Source organism: Chenopodium quinoa, unplaced genomic scaffold, assembly GCF_001683475.1.
Source record: "Chenopodium quinoa cultivar QQ74 unplaced genomic scaffold, ASM168347v1, whole genome shotgun sequence".
Classification (NCBI taxonomy): domain Eukaryota; kingdom Viridiplantae; phylum Streptophyta; class Magnoliopsida; order Caryophyllales; family Amaranthaceae; genus Chenopodium; species Chenopodium quinoa.
The window spans coordinates 9,437,303-9,461,776 of record NW_018743252.1 but is presented as its reverse complement, the minus strand read 5'-3'; the positions used below and the strand labels follow the sequence as shown (position 1 = coordinate 9,461,776).

At 33.5% G+C, this 24,474-nt stretch overlaps 4 protein-coding genes across 4 annotated transcripts; 2 read left to right on the top strand and 2 right to left on the bottom strand.

Annotated features, from left to right (window-relative positions):
- Positions 1–5,982: 5,982 nt before the first annotated feature.
- LOC110735197 (CO(2)-response secreted protease-like) lies at positions 5,983–9,986 on the top strand. Its single transcript, XM_021915368.1, is given in 10 exon segments — positions 5,983–6,212; positions 6,696–6,961; positions 7,093–7,204; positions 7,338–7,851; positions 7,939–8,039; positions 8,126–8,371; positions 8,460–8,574; positions 8,665–8,724; positions 8,726–8,882; positions 9,162–9,986. Coding segments are annotated over 10 exon segments (2,313 nt in total). The 5' UTR covers positions 5,983–6,036; the 3' UTR covers positions 9,728–9,986.
- Positions 9,987–11,668: 1,682 nt separating this feature from the next.
- Positions 11,669–15,381, top strand: LOC110735195 (CO(2)-response secreted protease-like). The gene is made up of 9 exons (XM_021915366.1): positions 11,669–12,083; positions 12,159–12,424; positions 12,507–12,618; positions 12,734–13,238; positions 13,449–13,549; positions 13,657–13,902; positions 14,009–14,123; positions 14,202–14,418; positions 14,681–15,381. Exons 1-9 carry the CDS (start codon positions 11,917–11,919, stop codon positions 15,250–15,252), a joined length of 2,301 nt encoding a protein of 766 aa, XP_021771058.1. The 5' UTR covers positions 11,669–11,916; the 3' UTR covers positions 15,253–15,381.
- Positions 15,382–15,851: 470 nt separating this feature from the next.
- On the bottom strand, positions 15,852–17,576 carry LOC110735196 (SKP1-like protein 1A). Its single transcript, XM_021915367.1, has 2 exons — positions 17,174–17,576; positions 15,852–16,335 (listed from the first exon to the last, which is right to left on the bottom strand). Exons 1-2 carry the CDS (start codon positions 17,450–17,452, stop codon positions 16,162–16,164), a joined length of 453 nt encoding a protein of 150 aa, XP_021771059.1. The 5' UTR covers positions 17,453–17,576; the 3' UTR covers positions 15,852–16,161.
- Positions 17,577–20,793: 3,217 nt separating this feature from the next.
- On the bottom strand, positions 20,794–22,158 carry LOC110735194 (SKP1-like protein 1A). The gene is made up of 2 exons (XM_021915364.1): positions 21,682–22,158; positions 20,794–21,212 (listed from the first exon to the last, which is right to left on the bottom strand). Exons 1-2 carry the CDS (start codon positions 21,994–21,996, stop codon positions 21,039–21,041), a joined length of 489 nt encoding a protein of 162 aa, XP_021771056.1. The 5' UTR covers positions 21,997–22,158; the 3' UTR covers positions 20,794–21,038.
- Positions 22,159–24,474: the final 2,316 nt, after the last annotated feature.

Below are 24,474 nucleotides of genomic sequence, written 5' to 3'. Positions count from 1 at the left end.
AAGAACATTAATAGTATGGATAATTTGTCTATACAAAAAGTTATTAATAATATCTTATAAATTTGACTAATTTTATATGATTGTAATACAAAGTATTTTGTGTACATGTATCATTTATCTGTGATAATAACTCGGCACAAAATCTATAGTTATTCAAAATTTTGATGGTAACTTTTTAGACACAATCACAATACAATATGCAAAAAATTAACCTGATGTGCTATTATCAGCTTAAAATTAGTTTGAGTTTCAGGTTAATAGGTGTATAATTTTATTTTTTTTCCCGATCCTTTTGTTCAGTGCTATCCCTAGTTTGGAATCCTGGATCCGCCACTGGCGACACATACACAGTTTGGAAAAAGGAAGTTGTCATCAATTTTCTGTTTTAGTAATAGTTAATAGATAGATTGGTTATCTTATGCACTTTGATAGTTTCCGTATTCATAGACCAATCTAATCTATATATATATATATATATATATATATATATATATATATATATATATATATATATATATATATATATATATATATAACTAATATATAAAGCTAAACTTTTAGCCAGGCAACGAGATATCGACACTTGGCGCTCCAACTTTTCGTCAAGTGTCGCGCCACGTAGGATAGAGTTATATAGAATTCAATTTGTATGATAAAAAAATTAATTTAGAATTCTATTTTCAATCAAATTTGGATAGAATTTTAGGATAAAATTGTTAATTCAGAGTTTTATTTTCGATAAAGTATAAATATTTCATATATACAAATTAAATTATAATTTTATTAAAAAAAATTATTACAATCATAAATTATCATATAAATTTATTTTTTGTATCATAGTATTTTTTTGGAGCGAAGGAATTAGCTCAAAATGCACCACATCCATTATTTATAATGTATTCTAATCAATTAAAACAATATAATTTACAATCTAGAGTCATTTCGGACAGGGTCAATATTTTAGGTTACGGGTCAAGAAATGTTTTTCACCAATGTTATTATCAGTCATTACATGCCTACTTATTGTTTAAATCACCACAAAAACACATCAATTCCTAAGTAATGTTGTATCAATGATATGTTTTAAAATTTGACATATACATTAAAATTTATCTTAAAATTCAATAAACAACTCGGGCATCGCACGGGTACAAAACTATTATATATAAAGGGGAGTTTTTTCCCGAGTTTTTAGAGAGCCACGTAGGTTTTAATTTTTTCAGTGCGCCACGTAGGATTATAAATTTTAGTGGTAGCTAATTAAATAAGAAATTATTAATTTCTTTTAGAATTAATTAATTCAAATGCCACGTAAGAAAAATTGGCGAATGATATTTTTAAGTTTAAATTAATTAAATATAAAATATTATCTTTTGATATTAGAAATTTTATCTAAATATGTAACAAATTAGCACATAAATACAAAAAAAAAAAAAAAAAAAATTAAAATTCAAACAAACTGTGCATCGCACGGGCTTCATCTAGTAATATATAGTAGTAGTATGCATTATTATCTACTCGTAGTTTAAAGTGTATACAATAGTTATATGAAAATATTTTGCATTATCTTGTTCAGATAGGATATTTTTAAAAGACAATTTAATATCACATTTATGTTGATATACTATAAAAATGTCAATCGCAATATTTATAGTATGCATCTATTATCTTATCTATGCAATATTTATAATTCACAAACTTTTAAAAAAAATCAGGTGTACAACAATTCTTGTACATCCATTATAAAGATAGCCTACAATAATCAAAAGTTACCCCTGAAATGAATAAAACATACCCCAGTATGCATTAAAGTAACCCTATACAAATAAAAATTATCTACGCTTTATTAGTAAAGAATCACATTTTAAATGACTAAAAATCAATTACTAGTGATTGAATGTAATTAAATTACCTTTATAAAACTTTTCTTGTTGTCTATTTATATGAAAATTGTATGATATTTAAAGTTACCCAAAAAGGCAAAAAGTTACCCTAAAATTAGCTAAAAGTTACCCTTATACTGCTCGATGTACACTAATATTAGTGTAAATCGGGTGTATACAAAAGTTTTTCTTTATAATTTGATGCAATTTGTATTTTTTTTTAAATGATGACATCATGCAACAAAATGGCATAAATTTTTTTAATGTGGAAGTGACACGTAGTATAGGAAAGGGGGTGTATGATGTCAGAAAAATTCTCTTTTAGTAATAGTTAATAGATTTTTTTTATTATTATTAGAAAAAATTGACGGGAATAATCCCAATTTTGTTAGATTCGTCCAAAATAATCTCAACTTTTAATTATTTTTTTAATTATCTGAAATTTAACATGAATTTGCTTTCAATGATCCCTACCAGGCATGTAACTTGTTATAACAAGTAGTATGACAAGTGTTGGCACATTATAAGTCAAAAATTTAAATACACTACAAAAAAATAACCTTTTCGTAACGATTAGTTTAACCTTTAATATCGATTGTAATTGTAACAAAAAACTTTCCCAACGAATGATCATTCGATACAATATCCCCCGTCACCTTAGCCTTTAGCAGTGGTTTTCAATATCGCTGGGGTTGGACTCAATAATTGATATAAAAACTATATCCAATGGTGGTGATTATTGTAGCGATTATAATCGTTACAAATGTTGAACTCATTTTCTTTTTAAAAAAAAAAATCATACATATGATCTGAACAAGATTTGAACATGCAATCTCAAACTTTTATATTAAATGTTTCACCAATAAATTATGACATATTTTATGTATTCTTTGTCAAACAATATTTATATCTCTAGTGTAGAAAAGGCTTTTTGTATCGATTTTTGGGATTTAATGGCGATTGTAAATGACACGATTTCTCACAATTTTTATAAATGTGCAAAAATAGTATGTATATGTATTATTATGTTTTCCGTATCGATTTTATATGGGAAAACCATGACGATTGTAAAATGATACGATTTGCTTAAGTATTTCACAAACATACTTGCATATTGTAGCGAATGTACAATCGCTACAAAATAATCGCTACGAAAAGACAATTTTCTTATAGTGATAAAAAAACCCTTTAAAAAAAAAAAAAAAAACTCAAACTCAGCAGCAGCTCTTGCCACCGTCGGGAGGCTGCTGTCGCCGGCACCCCTCCCCTTCTCCGTCCCATTTTCGGCCGCCGTCCCTTTCCCCACCCATTTTCCGATCCTCCTACCTTTTCCCCGCCCATGTTTTGGCTCTCCTCCCCTTTCTCTACCCATTTTACGACCCTCCTCCCTTTCCCCCACCTATTTTCCTGTCCTCCTCCCCTTCTCCGCCCATTTTTCGGCTCTTTCCCCTTCCCCTCATCCCATTTTCGACTCCTCTCCCACTCACACGTCCAGTTTCAGATCTGGGTAGGTGGGTGCTTTTGGGTTTGGTTTGGGTTGGATGTGGTGGAGTCGAGATGGGGTAGTGGAGGTGGTTTCGTGGCCTGGATGGGGGTGGGGGTGATAGTTCTGGGGTTTGGGAATTTGAGTATCGGTGGGGATGGAGGTGGCTAAGGTGGTGGTGATTTTTGTAATATTTGATTTTGCTCTTTATTTTTTTTATTTTTTATTTTTTTCATTTTGACCAACCATGTGGTGCCAGGTATGCAATAATCTCAAATCACAAATATTAACCTGTTGAACCGGTTTTAAGTCACTTTGGACTGTTTAGGTTCCGTAAGTCCAAGCCTAAACAAGGCAAGCCAAAAAGCCTAAGTGGCCGATCTTAGCGTGTTAGCCGCCGTCTCATTTCGGGCCGACGACGGAAGCTCGGGACGGAGCCGTATGATGCGGAAGTATCACGTACGGTTCTTATTTTGGGCGAATGAGATAAAGTTAGGATTATTGTTAGGATTATTATTATTATTTTTTTTTTTTGAAAAATATTATTATTATTATTTTAATTTACAACACTTCTTATTTCATATTTACCGATGCAATATATCAATAGTTAATATATTTAATTACTGACATGTAAAATTTGCTAACAAATTGTTACTCCCTCCATTTTTAATAGTATATTAATCAGTGGCGATTCCAGGAATTTGTCATTATGGGTTCGGACTCTCGAAGTTCTCGAATATAACAATTTTTTTTTTACTCTTTTGGACGAGAAATGTTGTTTTGTTAACTGATTTTTATCAAAATATTATATACTAATATAATACTCTTTTTAAAAGGAAATAATATTAAATAATACTTCTATTAAGTAAAAGGATAATGGTGTAAAATAATACTTATATGGTTTGATTTTATTGAAAAGGAAAAGATAATAAATAAGTTAAACAGGCTATTTTGTTAAATTGGGGAAAAAAAATAACAAATGGTTTGGTAAGAGGTTTGATCCCGCGTCCCCATTTGAAATGACCGCCGAGCAACAGATAGATATGAGTGCTATAATCAGTTGCATTTTGTATTTAACTTAGTTTTTTTCCCCTCTAAATTACGAATTTTCCCCAAATCCAGTATGGTTTCAGCTAAACCCACTGAACCCATACTGGATCGCCACTGATATTAATAACCAAAAAATTATCTTGATAAGTGTTCCCTTAAGACCACTCTCACTCATGGGCAAAAAATAAAAATGCCACTCTCTCTCTACTCACTTTCTCACTCCTCTTTTCCATTTTTTCTTATGGGCATTTTATTTAAGAACTCTTCCCACACTCATGGGCTAAACAAAAAAAAAAAAAACCATACCACCATCTCTCCTATATTTTCTCTCACAAACACTCATGGGCCCATAGGTACTGTAGCAATTTATTTTTGCCATTCCTATGGGCATTTGATAATCTCCTCATGGGCATATTTTTTTTTGCTCATGAGTGGGATAACATTTTTAGCATTTTTACCATTAAATTTTCCTCATGGACATTTTTTTGCCCATGAATGAGAGTGCTCTTATAACTGTAAAGAAATAATAAAAAAAATAGAGGGAGTATATTGAATCATTATGGCTATTTTTTTTTAGATATGTTACACACAGTGGCGGGGATGGGCCGGTGCAGGGTGGGCGACAACTTAGGGCCCCCAAAAAACAAGGGCCCCAAAAATTAGTATATATACAATTTGTTTCACAAATAATCACAAAAAATACTAGTTGAATTAGTGGTTAGCTTATTTTCATGATAAGCTCAAGACCAGGTTTCGAAACCAGTGGAGAGATGTTCGTTCCAATCCATGGTCCTCAACCTACTTAAATAGAGTGGAGAGATCCAGATGAGAAAGAAGGGGATTTTTTTTACCAAAACTAGCTAAATTATTTTTTTGGAAGGAAATTATATACTTGTATTTCTTATTTTCCTTTGAACTAGTTTGGTTTATTTTATGAGTTTTTTTAAGGAAAATTTTTGTTTTGTTTTTTTTTTTTTTTTTTGGGTGGGGGGGGGGGGGGGGGAATTCTAATGCCTTTTGTTTGATTTGATCAACTACACTATATCAAGAGCCAACATGAGGAGATTATCTGAACCAATTTGAATTTGCACGAGTAGGCCCTTCAAATCATACATAGTATCTCTTCTTCCCACTGAAATACCACTTACACCAACTACTAAGAAAGTTCCCATCCACAAATTTAGAGCACATTGGTGCCTTTGTTCATCACCTTGCATTGATTTGTGCACACAAATTCACTTGTATATTTTATCTAATATGCTTTGCATAAAATACTTTAGCAGCAATACAAGTTAATATTTAGTGTATATCTAATTACTCAATTTACTTGAATCCTATCTTAATGAATAATCTTATCTTCATTAGCACATTCAACCACTAGCATTACTCACCATGTATATACTGCTCCAAGATAAGTATATAATGGCGCACTTTATGTTATTACTAGTATTGGTGCTGTTTACGCATGCGCACTTTTTGTATATGGCATGATCAGATCATCATGAATTCTTCTACTGCATCAGTACAACTCGATCTACACTATATATATATGATGCATTAGGTGCATGAGATGAGTGCAAACATGTTTCCTTAAGAAATTAAACGTTAATTGTAAAAAAAATGATCATGAATATATCTCTTTCCTTCTTGATTTTCTACTTTGTGTTCTTCTTCTCTTTACATTACAAAGAAAGTGATGCTACTACTACGCCGCCTCAGAATGGCAACGTTTATATTGTGTACATGGGGGCTAACAAGAATAGCCATGATATGCTTCTTAGCTCTTTGTTAAGAAGGTATGCTCTCTACTCCATCTGTTTTGTAATAATCGTAATAATTTGACTTTTGCACTACTCATATGCTTATTTTGACTATTTTTTTTTTTTTTTACCAATTTATATATAAAAAACATATGTTGCCATGTGAAATAGTTTTTTACTGGTCTTTATATACTACCTCCGGTCCAAATTACTCGCAATTTTGGAATATTTTATATCTCACAAATAATACCCAAAATTTGGACCGGAGGTAGTATATTTTCATTATATTAAACCTTTATAATATTTAACAATATATAATAACAAATATTAATGGTCAAAGTTGTGTATTGGCACGTGTGTCAGTGACTATTTTGCGATTATTATGAAACAAAGGGAGTATTATAAACCGCATTAGATCATTTACGTACTGTCATACTGTACATAGCCATAGTTATTTACGAGATCAATTTTGCTGTGCTTAAAATTGATGGATTTAATTATGTGAAATTCTTGTTGTAGGAATAAGAAAGCATTAGTACACAGCTACAAGAATGGGTTTTCAGGATTTGCTGCACGGTTATCAGTCTCTGAGGCAAGTCAAATGAGAAAACAACCTGGAGTTGTTTCAGTGTTTCCTGATCCTATGTTTCAACTTCATACAACGCGTTCATGGGATTTCTTAGAGTACGAAACATCTGTATTAATTGACTCCCAACCACGCTTTAATGCAGTTCCAGTGTCAGCCTCTAAAGGATCAGATACAATTATTGGGATTTTAGATACAGGTAAATTTCTTTTATTTTCATCCTAAGTAGTAAGCTAAGGTAGTTGTATTATATACTGCATTCTGTATTGAAATCTGCTAGTGATTTTCATTTTCTTACATTCTGATCTTTTTTTATAAAAATAAGCATAGGTATCTGGCCAGAATCTGAGAGCTTTAGCGACGAAGGCATGGATCCAATTCCATCAAGATGGAAAGGGAAGTGTATGGTGGGACAAAACTTCACTACTTCAGACTGTAACAAGTATGTTTGGAACTATAAATACATATATTTCCCAGCATATTAAATAAGTCAGATATGCTAAAGTTTTTTCCAGAACATTATTACAGCATGTATTTGTAATCTTTAGTAATCACAAGGTGTATCATATATGTAGAAAATTGATAGGAGCAAGATACTATAAAGATGAAGACAGTGAATCACAAATGCAGTCGCCTAGAGATGAATTAGGCCACGGCACTCATGTTTCATCAACAGCAGCAGGTGTCTCAGTAGCAAACGCTTCATACTATGGCTTGGCTAACGGTGCAGCAAAAGGTGGATCTCCAACATCCCACATAGCTATGTACCGTGTGTGCTTCCCTGATGGATGCCCTGGATCTGCTATCTTGGCTGCTTTTGATGATGCAATAGCAGATGGTGTTGACATGCTGTCCTTATCACTTGGAGCATCATCTTCATTTGCACCTTATTTCTCCACTGATCCTATCGCTATAGGTGCATTCCATGCAGTCCAAAAGGGGATCACCGTGCTCTGCTCTGCAGGGAATGACGGCCCTTCTCCTCAATCCGTTGTCAACGTGGCTCCTTGGATCATAACTGTTGCTGCTACTACTATAGATCGTGACCTCGAGTCTGATATTGTCTTAGGCAACAACAAAGTGATCAAGGTATTATCATTAGCTTAGTTTGTAGTATAATCTTTTCCTCCTATAACTCATAAACTGTGTAAAAATGACTCCTTGTCCAAATTTCAGGGTGAATCTATTAACTTCTCTGAGCTTGAAGAGTCTCCAAAATACCCACTGATATCTGGCAGTTTGGCGAAGACTAAGTCTGCAACTGAAGTTGACGCAAGGTAGAATTTCCTTTTTTATTTTTTCTTTTTCAGAAGTATGTGTATTGGTGTCATTCAGCATACTAATATTAATGTATTATTCCCAGGAATTGCTACCCAAACTCAATTGATGCAGAGATGATAAAAGGAAAAATTGTGCTTTGTCAGCATGCAGACAACAGTATATATAGCCCCAGAATGAAACTAACAGCAGTCAAGAAGAGTGGCGGTGTAGGAATTATAATAGTTAATGATAAAACGCGGTTAATTGCCAGTAATTCAGGAACCTTCCCAATGACTGTCATTACCTCAAAGGATAGTGCAGAGATCCTTGCATACATCAACTCGACTGAGTAAGATACTAAAATGTACAAGTATATTTCTTTCGGTTCATATGTAGTATTTATATGAGCTAATAATTGTATAAAAACCTTGTTGAAGAAATTCGGTTGCAACAATCTTAGCTACAAAAACAATCCCAGCATTTAAGCCAGCACCAACAGTTGCCTATTTCTCAGCAAGAGGTCCTGCAGCAGGCCTTAAAAACCTTCTCAAGGTAAGACCGGCCATCTTTTGTTTGGTTGAAGAACAAACATTTTTTGTTTTACTTGTAACTAACTAAAATTTTATCCCAAACATTATGCAGCCTGATATTGCAGCTCCAGGAGTAAATATCCTAGCAGCATGGTTTGCTAATGACAAATCAAAAGAAAACCACGCCTGAAGGCAGAGAGCCTCCTCGATTCAACCTGCTATCTGGAACTTCTATGGCTTGCCCTCATGTTGCAGGCATTGCTGGCAACATTAAATCCCAGAATCCCTCCTGGAGTCCTGCTGCTGTAAGGTCTGCTATAATCACAACTGGTAAGTGATCAAAGCATCAAAACTTTATACTTCCTGCAAATGATCTGAAGTTCGTTACCATAAATAGTCTTGCATATATCCTAATTGCTAATACTTGAAAAAAAACATAACTTATTTTTTTTCCATTTTCATACTAAATGTGGACTAGTCTGCAAAGCTCATTCTGAAATCTGATTTTTATTGCAACTAAGCACAGCTTGTGGAGACAGAACTTAAAATGACAAGAAGCGATTAAAAATATTTTGAGTATACTTACTGAAGGATTTACCTTATTGACAGCAATTCAAATCAACAATTTAAAAGAGCCAATAACCACACAAACAGGAGAAAACGCCACACCATATGATTATGGGGCAGGGGAGGTAAGCCCGACTGGAGGAATACAACCAGGACTGGTGTATGACACCGACCCAGCAGACTACTTGCAGTTTTTGTGTTATTATGGATATGATATCTCCGCTATAAAGCTTATTGCAACTGAACTTCCTAGTGGATTTGCTTGTCCTAAAAATTCAAGCAAGGACATGATATCAAACATGAACTATCCATCAATAGCTATATCCATAAACTCTACGACAGAACCTGTTACAGTTAAGAGGACTGTCACTAATGTTGGTACTGATGAAGCCACAACCTATACTGTAACTATAGATAAACCTGCAGAGCTGGAGGTAAATGTAAGTCCAAATGAACTAAAATTTACAGCAGATGCCAAAAGGTTGAGCTATGAGGTCACATTCTCTCCCTCTTCTTCTGCTAAAGGAGATCTGTTTGGAGCAATCACATGGACAAACAAGAAGTATAAAGTGAGAAGTCCATTTGTTGTAAACCGAAGTGGAGTTTGATATCGGTTTTAGTACATAGATATCTAATGGTATGATAGAATATCATGCCTGATAACCCTAGTGTTACATTATTCATCTACATAACAAGACAAGGAGCTTTACCCTGGAAACCAGAGAGAAATTGTATCAAAGTGATTAGGACATCAAGAATTTGAAACATTCTAAATGAACAGCTACTTTCTGTATCAACATAATAAAGCCTTGTAAAGTTTCTTCGTCGATATATAATCAGTAATAAGACCAACTAATACTTCGAAAATTACAAGATTCACAGCAAATTAATACTTCTGTAGTGTGGATGGTACACAATAAAATAAAACTTAGCCAAAATTATTGATCAAAGCCATCGGTCAAAGTTCAACAAATCAAATTAGACTACAATACTTTAAAAGTGGCCTATAATTTAAATTAGACTACAATACTTTAAAAGTGGCCTATAATTTAAATTAGACTACAATACCTATAATTTAGGAACAGCAGGAGTAACTCTTTCATTGCCTAATTGAGGGTTATTGCTTGGAATTAGCATGGTTTATGACCAGATTACTGCTCTAAATATGGCAGAAATTAGGGAAGAACAATGATGATTATATTGATAATAAGTGAATTACACTAATAGAAGGATAATTCCACTTACAAGAGGTGGATTTTCTCCTAATATGAGCTTTCGAGAGGCTCACTCTCTCCCGTTAACATAACCTCAACAACATTCAACATGATGATTATTCCTCCCAATGAGGCTTATTTATATTATAACTCTCATAACAAACTCTAACTTATTCCCCAAGCTACTACTAATAGGCTATGAGTCTATGACTAACATACCCTTCCCCTAATATTGATTCCTTGCAGTTATATTATTAATGAGGCTCAAATCAAAATGGAGTGCTCTTACATGTAGCAATCCTGTACTACTCTATGAAAAACTTGAAATTATACAAGATCAAATTGTGTGAGAATACAGGACAAATAACAATAATTCGGAGTTACTCATGTAGTCATGTGTAAGAATAATAGAAGTTTAAAATCACTCATTCGAGTGGCCAGCATAATAGTATTTTCCTTGAATAATGAAATGAAATTTACTAATAATTTGTCATGTTGTGGGTTGTGCAATAATAATATCTGAAACACTAAATTTCAGAACAGGCTTCACCTGTTTAATTATGATTAACAATAAGAGCAGCTTTTAATACAGGCATACAAGTAATATTTTGAATCCTATTAACATGTTTCATGTAGTAACATTAAAATCTATGATACCTAGCAAGTTTTTTCCTGTCAACTTTGGAACCCAAGCTCGTGAGCAGGACTGACCATATAAGCTACAAAAATGACTTAGTGATTTTTGAATAGCAAGCTAAAAATCAAATTATCATTGTAATCTTCATATGTTGATTTACGAGCTAAGCTAAGAATTGAAACATTTGAATTTGAGTTGGTACAAGCCAAGCTGAGCTGGGTTAGCTTGGTTCAGCTCATAATCATCCTAGTATCATGTTATCATCTAAATATTTCTAAAATGTAGTTTCCAACTTATGTGAGCATCTTCTGTTACAGTCCTGAAACTATCAGTATAACTCTACCTTGATATAAAAACACACATACTAATTTCAAACAAGGTCTCCATCGACTTAGCATGTTGCTTTTGTCTGTTACTTTCATTTATGTACGCATACTTACAAATTTCTGATACAAAATTACTTCTATAAGTTACTATAGCAAAAATATACAATAAAAATTACTATATCATCAAATTTTATCTTATCCTCCCATCAGTCCACCAACACTACCCATGTTTTCACCATGTATATATAGCATGAAGGAAAGTATAATGTCACAATCGAGGTTTATACAGAGAGTACAAATTTCTCATATGTTATTCCTTGTATAAGCTATTATAGCAGAAATATACAATACGATTTACTTTATCTTCAAATTTTACCTTAATGAATTTCTTATCACCACCACAACCCATGTTCACCGTGTATATATGGCATGAAGGTAAGTATAATGTCACAATCTAGATTCATACTGAGAGGCAGATTGTATTATACTGTTTACGCGTCTGCTCTTCTTACATGTGGTATATTACGTGCATTACCTTACTGCCACTAAACACTATAAATAAGCTGCTTTACCTGCATTGAAGGAGTGCAAATATAATATACTAAAAAACATAGTCAATCATGAAAACCTGTTATTCCATCCTGTTTTACTACTTTGTTCTCTTCATTTTGTCACATTACGGAACCAGTGAGGCTAAGACAGCATTATCAAATGACAATGTTTATATCGTGTACATGGGAGCTAACAAGAATAGCTATGATACACTTCTTAGTTCATTGATAAGCAGGTGTGTAATCTACTGTTAATTTTATTCATTTATGTGATTAATTTTTACTGTTAAATTGTTCTTTTTGTGTTGCAGGAACCAGAGTTCATTAATACATACCTACAAGCACGGGTTCTCAGGATTTGCTGCACGATTATCAGAGTCAGAAGCACTTCAACTGTCCAAACAACCTGGAGTAGTGTCAGTGTTTCCAGATCCCCTGCTACAACTCCATACAACGCGTTCATGGGATTTCTTACAGTACGGAACTTCCCCAAGGATTGCCTCCCAATCATCACACTCTAATGCTGCAGTGTCACCCACTGAAGGATCAGATACTATTATTGGTTTTTTAGATTCAGGTGAATTTTCAATTAAAAGACTAAGATTAATTTGTCAAACGATACATGATAGAGTACATAATCCAATTAAATTATTCTGTAGGTATCTGGCCAGAATCCGAGAGCTTTAGTGACAAAGGCTTGGGCCCAATACCGCGGAGATGGAGAGGGATTTGTATGGAGGGAAAAAACTTCAGTTCATCAAATTGTAACAAGTATATTGAGTAGTAAAATAAATATATACCTGATTTGTCTGTTTTTCCTTAGCTTGCCTTATGTAATGACACATTTTCCTTGTACTTCTCATTAATCTTTTCATTACTTTTTCAGAAAAATAATCGGAGCAAGACACTACAGCAAATCGATAATGGCCTCACCTAGAGATGATTTTGGCCATGGCACACATGTAGCATCAACTGCAGCAGGTGCTCCTGTAGCCAATGCTTCATATTATGGATTAGCTAATGGGACAGCAAGGGGAGGATCCCCTACATCACGCATAGCTTCGTATCGTGTGTGCTCCAATGAGGAGGGATGCCCTGGATCTGCTATCTTGGCTGCGTTTGATGATGCTATAGCAGATGGTGTTGATATGCTGTCCTTATCCCTTGGAACTGGATCTTCATTTGAAAATGATTTCGCCACTGATGCTATAGCTATTGGTGCATTCCATGCTGTACAAAAAGGGATCACTGTGGTCTGCTCTGCAGGGAATGGCGGCCCTTCTCCTCAATCTGTTGTAAATGTTGCTCCTTGGATCTTTACTGTTGCTGCTACTACCATTGACCGTGACTTTGAGTCTGATGTCATCTTAGGCAACAACACAAGAATTAAGGTAACACATTATCTAGCTACTTAAACTACATAAATCAAGATATATATATAATGCACCTGTCCTAGTATATGATTTTCTGAAACCAAGTGTTTGATTTCATATTTTTGATGGATGTCAATTCATTATTTCATCGTCATAAGATTGTACAAAAAATTTGTACCATAAGGTAAATCAAAGTTATACAGATTTCTGTCTACTTTAATTTTTCAGGGTGGATCCATTAACTTCTCAAAGCTTATAAAGTCTCCAGTATACCCACTAATATCTGGAGGATCAGCCAAGAATAAGTCTGCAAGTGAATATGAAGCAAGGTGAATTCTGTTGTTGTTGTACCTTCCAACAGTATTGTTCTATATTTCTTATTTAATAGTCGCTATTCATCTTATTTGTACTGATAGATTTTATTTTTTTTTTCCAGGAATTGCTACCCAGACGCAATTGATGCAGAGAAGATCAGAGGAAAAATTGTCCTTTGTCAGCAAGCAGACAACAGTGATTATGATATGTATTGGAAGCAAAAGAAAGTTAATGAAAGTGGTGCAGTAGGGTTGATAATTGTCAGTGATCTAATGCGATTATTTGCAATTAAAACGGGTGACTTCCCAATGACTGTAATCACATCAAAGGATAGCAACCAAATTCTTGCATACATAAATGCGACCAAGTAAGATAACTAATTAACTCTCTTCCCTAACTCAAATATGCTAGAGTGATCATGTTCAGTACTGTTTATTACATTACATGCTAATTTGATGACATTTTTGTTCAAGAAATCCTGTTGCTACAATCTTACCGACAAAAACTGCCCAAGGATTTAAGCCAGCACCAACAGTTGCCTTTTTCTCATCCAGAGGTCCTTCATCAACCACATTAAACATTCTCAAGGTAAGGTCCCTTTTTCTGTTTCTGCTTATAAAACATGCTAACAGATTTGTTAGATATATTCACCGTTTCTTTTGGCAGCCTGATATTGCTGCACCAGGAGTAAATATCCTTGCAGCGTGGAAAGGTAATGACACATTAGATGAAACCACACCTGAGGGAAGAGAACCTTCTCTATTCAACGTGATTTCTGGAACCTCTATGGCATGTCCGCATGTTACAGGCATTGCAGCGAACATCAAAGCTCAGAATCCTGCTTGGACTCCTGCTGCTATAAGATCTGCTATCATGACCACTGGTAAGTGAACTAAGCATGAAACAATTGAACAAAGATTATTTCATTTTCTTTAAATATAGGCAGCGAATATATAAAAGTTAATTAACAAACCACAGTCTAAATTGAAGTTCAGAGCAGACAGAAAAGTTTATCTGAATCATGAATTTTTAAGCTGTGTTATGTGCACAATCAGACATTATTATTTTGACCATGTAAACATGCTTTTTTCTTCTTTCTTGTTAGTGGAAACTATATACTTACAAAGTGATCACTTCATTGGCAGCAACTCAAACCAACAACATAAATAGGCCAATTACCACACAATCGTTTGATGAGGCAACCACACCATACGATCTTGGAGCAGGGGAGGTGAACCCGATTGGGGGATTACATCCAGGATTAATTTATGACATCGAGCCAGCTGAATACCTGAATTTTTTGTGTTATTATGGATACAATATGTCAACCATAAAGCTTATCGCAGGTGACCTTCCAATTGGATTTTCTTGTCCCGTATCTTCAAACACTGACATGATATCAAACATCAACTACCCATCGATAGCTATATCCATGATTGACACAATAGGTCCTATTATAGTGAATAGGACTGTCACAAATGTTGATACTGATGATGATCCAGTCTATAATGTAACAGTTGAAACACCTACAGGACTTGAGGTAGATGTGAGTCCTACTGAACTAAGATTCACAGCAGCTACCAAGAAGTTGGAATACATGGTTACATTTTCCACTTCTGATTCGTCTGTTAAGGGAGATTTGTTCGGGGCAATCACTTGGAGAAGCAACAAATTCATAGTGAGAAGTCCATTTGTTGTAAGCCGGAGTGGAGCTTAATTTAGGCTATATTTTGTATTAATCTCTCACAGTTGGCGTAATATTTCTATTGTAATGATGAAATAACTATCTTGTACGAAAGTTTGCAGTATATCAAACTTCTATAAAACAAGAAATATTGACATAGCACCCTTCTACTTCTATCTTAGTAATGAAAATACACAAGTTCCCAAATCTCAACTAGAAGAAGGTAAGATAAAACAAACGATCTATACTCTCAGTCTCAGCCTACAATGACTATCAAATTAGAATACAAGTCCAGAGCACAAAGCCACAAAGGTACGGTCATAGTATGTTGAAAGCCAAATAGCTCAGATCTTTTTTCTGAATGACATTCAGAGTAGTGAGTACAGCTGTACAGGCTTATAGCTTACTCGTAATCCAAGTCGACTATCCTCCTCCTAAGCTCCTCCCCTAATGCAGTTCAAAAAACAAATCCTAGATCAGCTACCAACTCAACTACGCCTCAATCTCATGCAATCGTCCATAGTGACAAAAGCATAACATTAGCTAGTCCTTCCATCAAAACAGACCCCTTATATGTTAACATTTATGCAGACCTAACATACAAACAGGGCATACAATCCTCAAGAAAGAAATTAGCCATAAAAACTGCTTCATTTCACTACTCGAAGGCCCACAACGTACATATACCTTAATTCTGTTACATCCTCAGGCATACTTATCACGTCTACTGCCTTTCCTTTTATCATACCCGCAACAATTTTAAATTGCAGGTTATACACATTCGAGCTACAACACTACAGCAGTAAACATAGTTTGTGCTACAGCACTACAACACTACAGCATTAAGCAAACAAATGCAGCAGGTAATTAAGCTAGTCAGAAACACAGTTTGGGACTGGTAAATGAAAATGTTCTAACAGTTTCATCCATTGCAAATTCAGATTACTTGAAAGCCCGTTTGTTCTCCTCGAGAAGCTTTTCCTCTTCTTCGGGTGTGTAATCGTTCTTGATGTTGAACTCCTTCCTTATCTCCTCAGGTGTCATATCCTTGATCATATCAGCAATACGGCGACTAGTTAAATCCAGCAAACTCTTGATCTCCATGTAATTAGCAGCCTGCATTCACCACATACACATTATTAATTCATAAATCGATCATGAAAATGTATATAAATCGATCACGTATATGTATAGTTAACCAACACATTACATTATTCACAAACAACTCATACATCTCTAAGCACAAAAGTTGGACTCAATATTATATGTCGATCATCATAAAAATTAATCTAATATTATACAGTAACATCAAAATTAAAATTCAATACATCATAAAATCATATTTCCACATACAATTGATTCTACGATAAAATAATCTCTATGTTCTGAAAACCTTGATTTTATTTATTTTGTTTTATTTATTTATTTATTTTTTTTATTTTTTTTGAAACAACCTTGATATTTAATTATAAAGATCGCTAAGAAGATAAACTCTAATAATGCACTCAAATTTGCTTTTGTCATCATGTAAAACACCTAATCTTTAAATATCAGATTTAATCATAAAATTTAGCCGAATATTTCTAATAACTTGAATATTAATTTAAGCCAACAAAAAAAAAAAAAAAAAAAAAATTACAACGAAACAAGGAATTATTAATATACTTCAGAACTCTAGTCATCACAAAATAATTAAATCCAAGTTAACACTAAATTAAACTCTAAAACAATTAGAATAATTAATCAAAATATTAGACTAAACAATCATAAATCACAAGTTCAGAACCCTAAATCTTACACAATCAAAACAAACATAAACCCTAACCCCTAAACAACAAAATAATCAATCAAGAAATTAGCCCTAAACAAAATCAAACGAAAGAAATTGAAATAACGACATGAATAACAATTGAACCAAAATGAAGAAAATAGATGAAAGAAAATTAATACTCACAAGAATGAGATCAAAGAGAATGTCCTGGTCAAGTTTGAGGAAGTCTGCATCCCATTGCTTGAGTACATCATCATTCTCTTCCTCAACATGCTTGTTGCAGTAGTCGATGATCTTCAACAGAATTGTTGAGCTCACATTTTTCACCGGAATTGGATCGTTGCTTTCGCCGATTGCTTTGATCATGTTCTTGACGGTTTCAGACAGCATTGCTGCGTTTTCGGAGATCTCGAAAAGCTTTTTTTCAGAACTCTGGAGGATTATCTTCCTGGAAGAAGCCATTGCAGTTGAAGAAGGAGGTGTTTGGAAAGTAGAGAAAATTGAGAAGAAATGAGTATTGGAGTATGAGAGAAAATGATGGATGATAAGACTAGGAAAGACTAGAGCTATATTTATAGAAATTTTGGGAGAATTGCTGCATAAGCAACCATGTACTTCCACGGTTTTAAAAGAGTGCGGTAAATCGTGTAATAATTTGATTTCTACTACTGTAATCTACTTATATTATACTAAAAGACAAGCGCCTCAATGTGAGGATGACAAATGTCACTCTCTCATTAGCTTATCTTATGTATAAAATATATTTATATAATTACTGTTTACATATTTAAGCATAGTTATTTTTGTTAAACTTCAAACAATAAAAGCAAGTTTCTATACATGCATAAGATTTTCATGATTTCCTAACATAAATATTGATTTAATTTTTTATAATAAATATATACTTTCCAATACTACAAATAATCCATAAAATCTTTCCAATCTTTATTTATAGTTAAGTTAAAGAATGATAACTAATTTGAAGCAATATGATTAAAGTGGCATAATTAAGGAAACATATATTTCGTATTTTGAAAGGCTAATATTTTTTTTTTATGAAAATTAAATGAATTTTTTTTTTAGAAATACTAACATTTTGATTTAAAAATCGTGCATTGCTCATGTACTATACTAGATATACAACAATAATGTGCAATAATTTATGTTGTTTTATACATAATAATACTTTTAACTATAATAGTATGTGTATATAATATAATATTTTTTATAATATAAAAAACTATACGTATATAATATAATATTTTATAACACGTGTCTTCCATACCAAGTGTAGTCCCAATCACCACTACACCAATTGGTTGTTGGTGTAGTGGTGATTGAGACTACACTTGGTAGGGAGGACCTGTATGCTCCCCTGCAACAACAATTGGAATGGGAGTGAAACCTAATAATCTAGAACTGATCCTCAAATCTGGATTAGCCCAAAGGGTGAATCGGATAGAACACCCAAAACTCAATGCATATATGACGGGAATTAATTTATCCTTTATCTATCTTATACAAAACTCCAAAGTCTATTTTTTTTTCAAAATATGATAATAACATTTGTAAATTTTTGTTAATATGAAAGATATAAACCTATCAAAATGTATATATAGTTAAATTGTTTAATAACTTATATCGAATGCGTAGTTTTATTAAAATTATTTGCATGTAATCATTAAATGTGTTGGATGTTGTGTAGCTATGCAATGTCCAAAACTTTAGTTGAGCGACTTTGATTTAGTGATTGTGCGGTAAAAAGATATTGACTTCGATCTTGAAACCTAATAGTCTAATAAATTCTAAATAGAAAAATTAAAACAAAAGGAAATGAAAATAGTAAATGGCTTTAAATATTGAAATAAACATAACCTTTTAAATCAATTTAGCGAATTCAAGAGACAATTTTAAGACAATTTTAAGGCATTTATAATTAAATGGGGGAAAATATATGGAGGAAAATATATGTAAAAAGAACATTTTAGATATATAAATGTCCATGCACTATTATAAGAGTTTTGTTAACCTTTTTATAATTAAGATAGGGATAAATCTTAGTAATATATACTTCGTATATTTTATTTATATAAAATTATCAGTATCCATACCTATATACGAAGTATTTGTGTCGTATACTATACTTAATCAGCTGTTGGTTATATATATGACTATTATATAGTATATAGTTTTTGGCACAATGCTTAACTTAGGAAAATATATGTTCTGGTAGGTCAAATATAAGGTTATTATTGTGTCTATAGATTTAATGAGTGGGACGGGTAAATAAAACATGTATATATTAGATTGATTGTAGCTACTGATGCGGATGGTATGATAAGAAAATTTTAGTTTTTTCTCAACGGGAGATATAAATAAATTAGTCCACTTCTTATATAGCTATGTGGAGTATTATTCAATTATTTTTTAATTAATAAAATAACATTATAAAAAATTAAAAGAAATTCAAATAACATAAAATACTATTCAAATAACGTTCCTTTAATTTTTTTTTATTTTTTTTATTGACCATTAGTACAAGTCCTTTAATAGTAAATGAATTACCTTTGTTTTTATTTTTACTACGGGTTTAATAATTTGATTTATAATCCGTGCATCTTACGGGCACTATGCTAGTTAATTATAAATGGCTACACGAATTTGATAACCATTTTCTAACTATTAACACCCATAAAATTTTATGACAATTCACTTTCTGTTGGTCTTAACACAACAGAAAAATCTCATGAATCAATTATGCACCTGTTTGGTAGAAGCGTTTGGGGGTACGGAGTACTGGTTAGCCACAGAGGTAGAGTTTAGGTAGTTTTTCTCAAACACTTTTTTTTTTGGTGTTTAGAGAGCCACAAGGGCGGGGAATGAGAATCGATCACAAGATCTCTTGGAATCGGGAGGGAAGCTCTAACCACTTGAGCTATCCCTCACTCTCTTTTGCCAAACACTCATATTATTAATTGTTACCTTGACAGCTAATCTCTACCCACTACTAATTGACCGCTAGTCGCTACCTTAACAACTACCATACCCGCTACTCGACCGCTAAAAGCTACCCGCTAGCGTTAATTTTCTCAAACATGACCTAAGACTTTAAATGAGCGATTTTCGTAATTAATGTTAAAAACGTAAACTAACTTTTATATGCGTTCAGTTGATTTTTAAAAAATCATTGTACCAATCCCGTAGTAAAATTACAGTATATGAGATTTATGTTTATTAGAATTATTACTCCCTCAATGCCTAGTTTCCATTTTTTACGGGAATTAAGGAATTTAGAGATTCATTGAAACTCATGATTGGAAAGTACAAATATGCATGTGAGGTAAGAGAGAGATAAAGAAAGAAAAAGTAGTTGGTACGGAGTAATTATTAAACAGAAAGTGTTGGAGAGAACGAGGGATAGCTCAAGTGGTTAGAGCTCCCCTCCCGGTCCCAGGTGATCCTAGGATCGATTCTCATCACCCGCCTTTGTAGCTCTCTAAACACCAAAAAAAAAAAAAAAAAAAAAAACAGAAAGTGTTGGAAAATGACACCAAAAATACAAAATATATAAAAGAAAATTGATGACAACTCATATAATTGATTAATTTATATTAGCAGCTTGAATGAAACCTTTTAAATGATTTTTGAATATTAATTTTTGTAATTTAACTTTATTTGAACCTCCGGTTCAAATTACTCACAACTTTGGGATATTATTTGTGAGATATAAAATATTCTAAAGTTGCGAGTAATTTGAACCGGTGGTAGTATTAATTATATAAATTGATTTTGGTACATATAATTGTATAATGTAATTTATATACCTATAATCGATTAAACATGAGCGGAACCTACTAGATGTGATTCTAACTTATTGCAAGATAGTTGATTGAACCTTTATAACTATTACACCTAAAACTTTATTTGTTTCTTGATCAAGAGAACACAACAATTGAAAATAGTGAATCTTAAAAATAATTCGATGAAGCAGTAAACAATCCTAAACACTGTGATGAGTTCTTCAATGAGTTCCATTGCTACTTGAGTTTTACTCGAAAGCCCATTGATTTTCCCTGCGAACTTCTTCCTCTTCTTCGGGTGTGAAATCGTTCTTGATGTGGAAGGTCTTCCTTATCTCCTCGGGTGTCTTTCCCTTGATCATATCAGCCACACATTGACAAGTTAAATCCAGCAAACTCTTGATATCCATGTAATTAGCAGCCTGTATAACATCATCCCACATAATTAATTTTGTTATTACTCTATCAATTGACCACGTAAATGTATATATTATAAACAACATGTTCACTTAGATTATAATAACAAACAACTCATACATGATACATCTAAGCAAAAAAGTTTGGTACAATATTATGTATACTGCGATGATTGCGAAGTCAAAGTGTTAAACTATTATCATATTATCAAAAATTATGATAAAATACATATACGTGCACAAGAAATATGTAATCATATATGATAAAATTATATAACCAACTAAAATAATCCAAAGATTCCAACATCAACCCTATGACCTAAAATGATCAATTAATTGTAAAATTTGCCCTAATAATATCGTAAAGCAACAAAATAAATTAAAAAAAAAAAACAAAAGAAAGAGAGAAATTAAAGTCAATCACAAATCAACAAAAATAAAGAAAATAAGATCGAAGTAAAAGAAAAGTACTTACAAGAATAAGATCAAAGAGGGTCTCTTGGTCGACATTGAGGAAGTCCTTATCCCACTGCTTGAGTTCATCATTATTAGATGATTCGGAGTTATCATCATTAGCGTGTTTGTTGCAATACTCGATAACCTTAGCGAGAATTTTAGAGGTGACATTATGCAGCGGGATGGGATCGGTGTTGTCGCCGAGATCCTCGATCATATTCTTGATTGTTTGCGAAAGCATTGCTGCCTTTTCATCGACGTTGAAAGTCTCTTTATCGGAACTCCTTAGGATTACCTTCTTGTTCGAAGATGAAGAAGAGGTTGATGCTGCCATTGCTAATTAGGTTAAGTGGTTTAAGGTTCGGAAAAGCTAAGAAATTTTCGAGAGAGCGAATTTTTGTTGGGAGTATGAAAGAATAAGAATTGATGATGAGACTTTGGTAAGACTTCGTTGGTATTTATAGATTTTTTTTTTACTAAATTCTAGTTGAAGTATACTTTCCTTTTTTTTTTTAACACGACTTTTTTTTTTCTTAATGTTTGCAATGAGATGAGTGAAATAAATCACCCAGACCGAATTTTTTTTTCTTTAGTATTTATCTCTTTGTTTTGGAAACTAATTTAATTTTGTAATAGCAACTTTTTGGCGTATAGTAATAGGGCACATCATGCGGCATGTGTTAGTCGAGTTTTTTTTTTTTTTTTAGGGCTCTCGCTCTAAGTTTTTTGTTAGGGATTACTCGAATTACTCGGTCATGGATTACTTCAGGGGTTCGGACAAGGGTTACTCGAGGGGTTCACTCGATCAACGGTTACTCGTGGGGTTACTCGATCATGGGTTACTCGAATTAATTACTCGATCAAGGATTACTTGAGTTACTCGACCAACGGTTACTCATGAGTACTTAAGAAGTTCGGTCATGGATTACTCGATAAGGGATTGTTTAAGGGTTTGGTCATGGGTTGCTTGAGGGGTTCCTCAGTTAGGCGCTACTTGAGGGGTTACTCGATCAGGGATTACTCGAGGGGTTCGGTCATGGATTACTCGAGGAGTTATTTGGTCATGAGGTTACTTGAGGAGTTACTTAATTGGTCAGGAGTAATTAACTCAAGTAACCCCTTGCCGAGTAACTTGAGTAACCCCGACAACTCGAGTAACTCTTGACCGAGTAACTCGAGTAACCCCTGATCGAGTAACCCCCGACCGAGAAACTCGAGTCATCTGGTTACGTACTCGAGTAACCCCGACAAGTCAGGTAACCCCGACCCTGACCGAGAAATTCGATTAACCCCGACAACTCAAGTAACACATGACAGAGAAACTTGAGTAAATCCCCAAAACTCAAAAAACCCCTGACAACAAAATTTGGGTAACCCCTACCGTACGTTACAGTAGCAGGCCGCATACAAAATTTTGTGTGTTTTTTTTTTTTTTTTTTTTTTGTATTTATCCTTCTGTTTTGGAAACTATTGTATTTTTGTAAACAAAATTTTATACTCAGTGTGTAAGTAAAAAAAAAAAATTATACTATGTCTTTCTATCATCCAAGTTTGTATATATATAACTAGTTTGTGGCCCGGGCATTGCACCGGGTTACCACTTTGATTAAATTGTTTCTTTATGAAATAAATTATAATTTTTTTTGACATAATGAAATATATATATTATCATTGATTATGTATGTTATGCATAAATACCCTATTGTTTTTGAAATGTTGATTTTATTTATCTTTTTTTTATAAATTGCTTATCTCGTATTTCCTTTTTAATTGATGCATGTCATTTACAGTTATATTTATATGTATAGATGACATTAATAGTTATTGGCTAAGATAGTAAGGAAGTAGATTTTGTTTCTTTGAGGTCTAGTGTTCGAAACCCATCAAAGCTTTTTAATAACAGTTAAAATGATTTGTTTATTGGTAATGACGTGCCATTAAGTGATGATGTGGCACAATGCTATGAGAGGAGAATGACGTGGCAGATAAACAATTTTAGAAATGCTTTTTTTATTATTATTATTCCCTCTATTTCAAAATGATGTCTTGTTTGATGCAAATTTTACTCATTTTTTTATTGCAAATATCTTTAATCTCACACTAACAAAAAATATATAAATTATATTAATAATCTATTGACCAAGACTAATAAAATTCGATCTCACATGACTATATTTGTTCTTATAGATTAAAAGAAATTTTAAAAAATCTCTCTTTTTTTAGAAAATCAAAGATTTCAAATAAGAACATTATTTTGAAACGGAGGGAGTACTCGATAGTGGGATTCTTTTATTTTTAGGATGCCATTGTCTTCTCATTACCCTTCTTGAAAAATTGGACATCTATCTCCATTGCTATTAAATTGTCCCCTTCAAATTTTTTCAAGAGGATATGATTACATTATAATTCTGATCGATCAGTGCTTAGCCATTCTACCGCTGATGCCTTTGTACTGTAGAGGTTGACCTTGCTGACCTTTCATATTAATTGGGTGTTGTATGTCATTGTGATGATTAATGATGGGCACAGGCCGTGCCGGCACGCGGGCGGCACGGTTCCGACACACGGGCGGCATGGGTCCGGCACGATTCCGGCACGGCGGCTCACCTATGGGCTGTGGGCCGTGCCGTGAACAAAATTTTTGAATTTGGCACGGGCACGGCTGGCGGCACGGTGGCCGGCATGCCGGCACGACACGTGACACGGTCGGGCATGGCACGACACGAGGCCCGCCCGGCACGGCACGACCCTTACCATAGCCGTTGGAAACTAGCCGTTTTAGAGCCGTTTTCCAACAGCTATAATAACGACT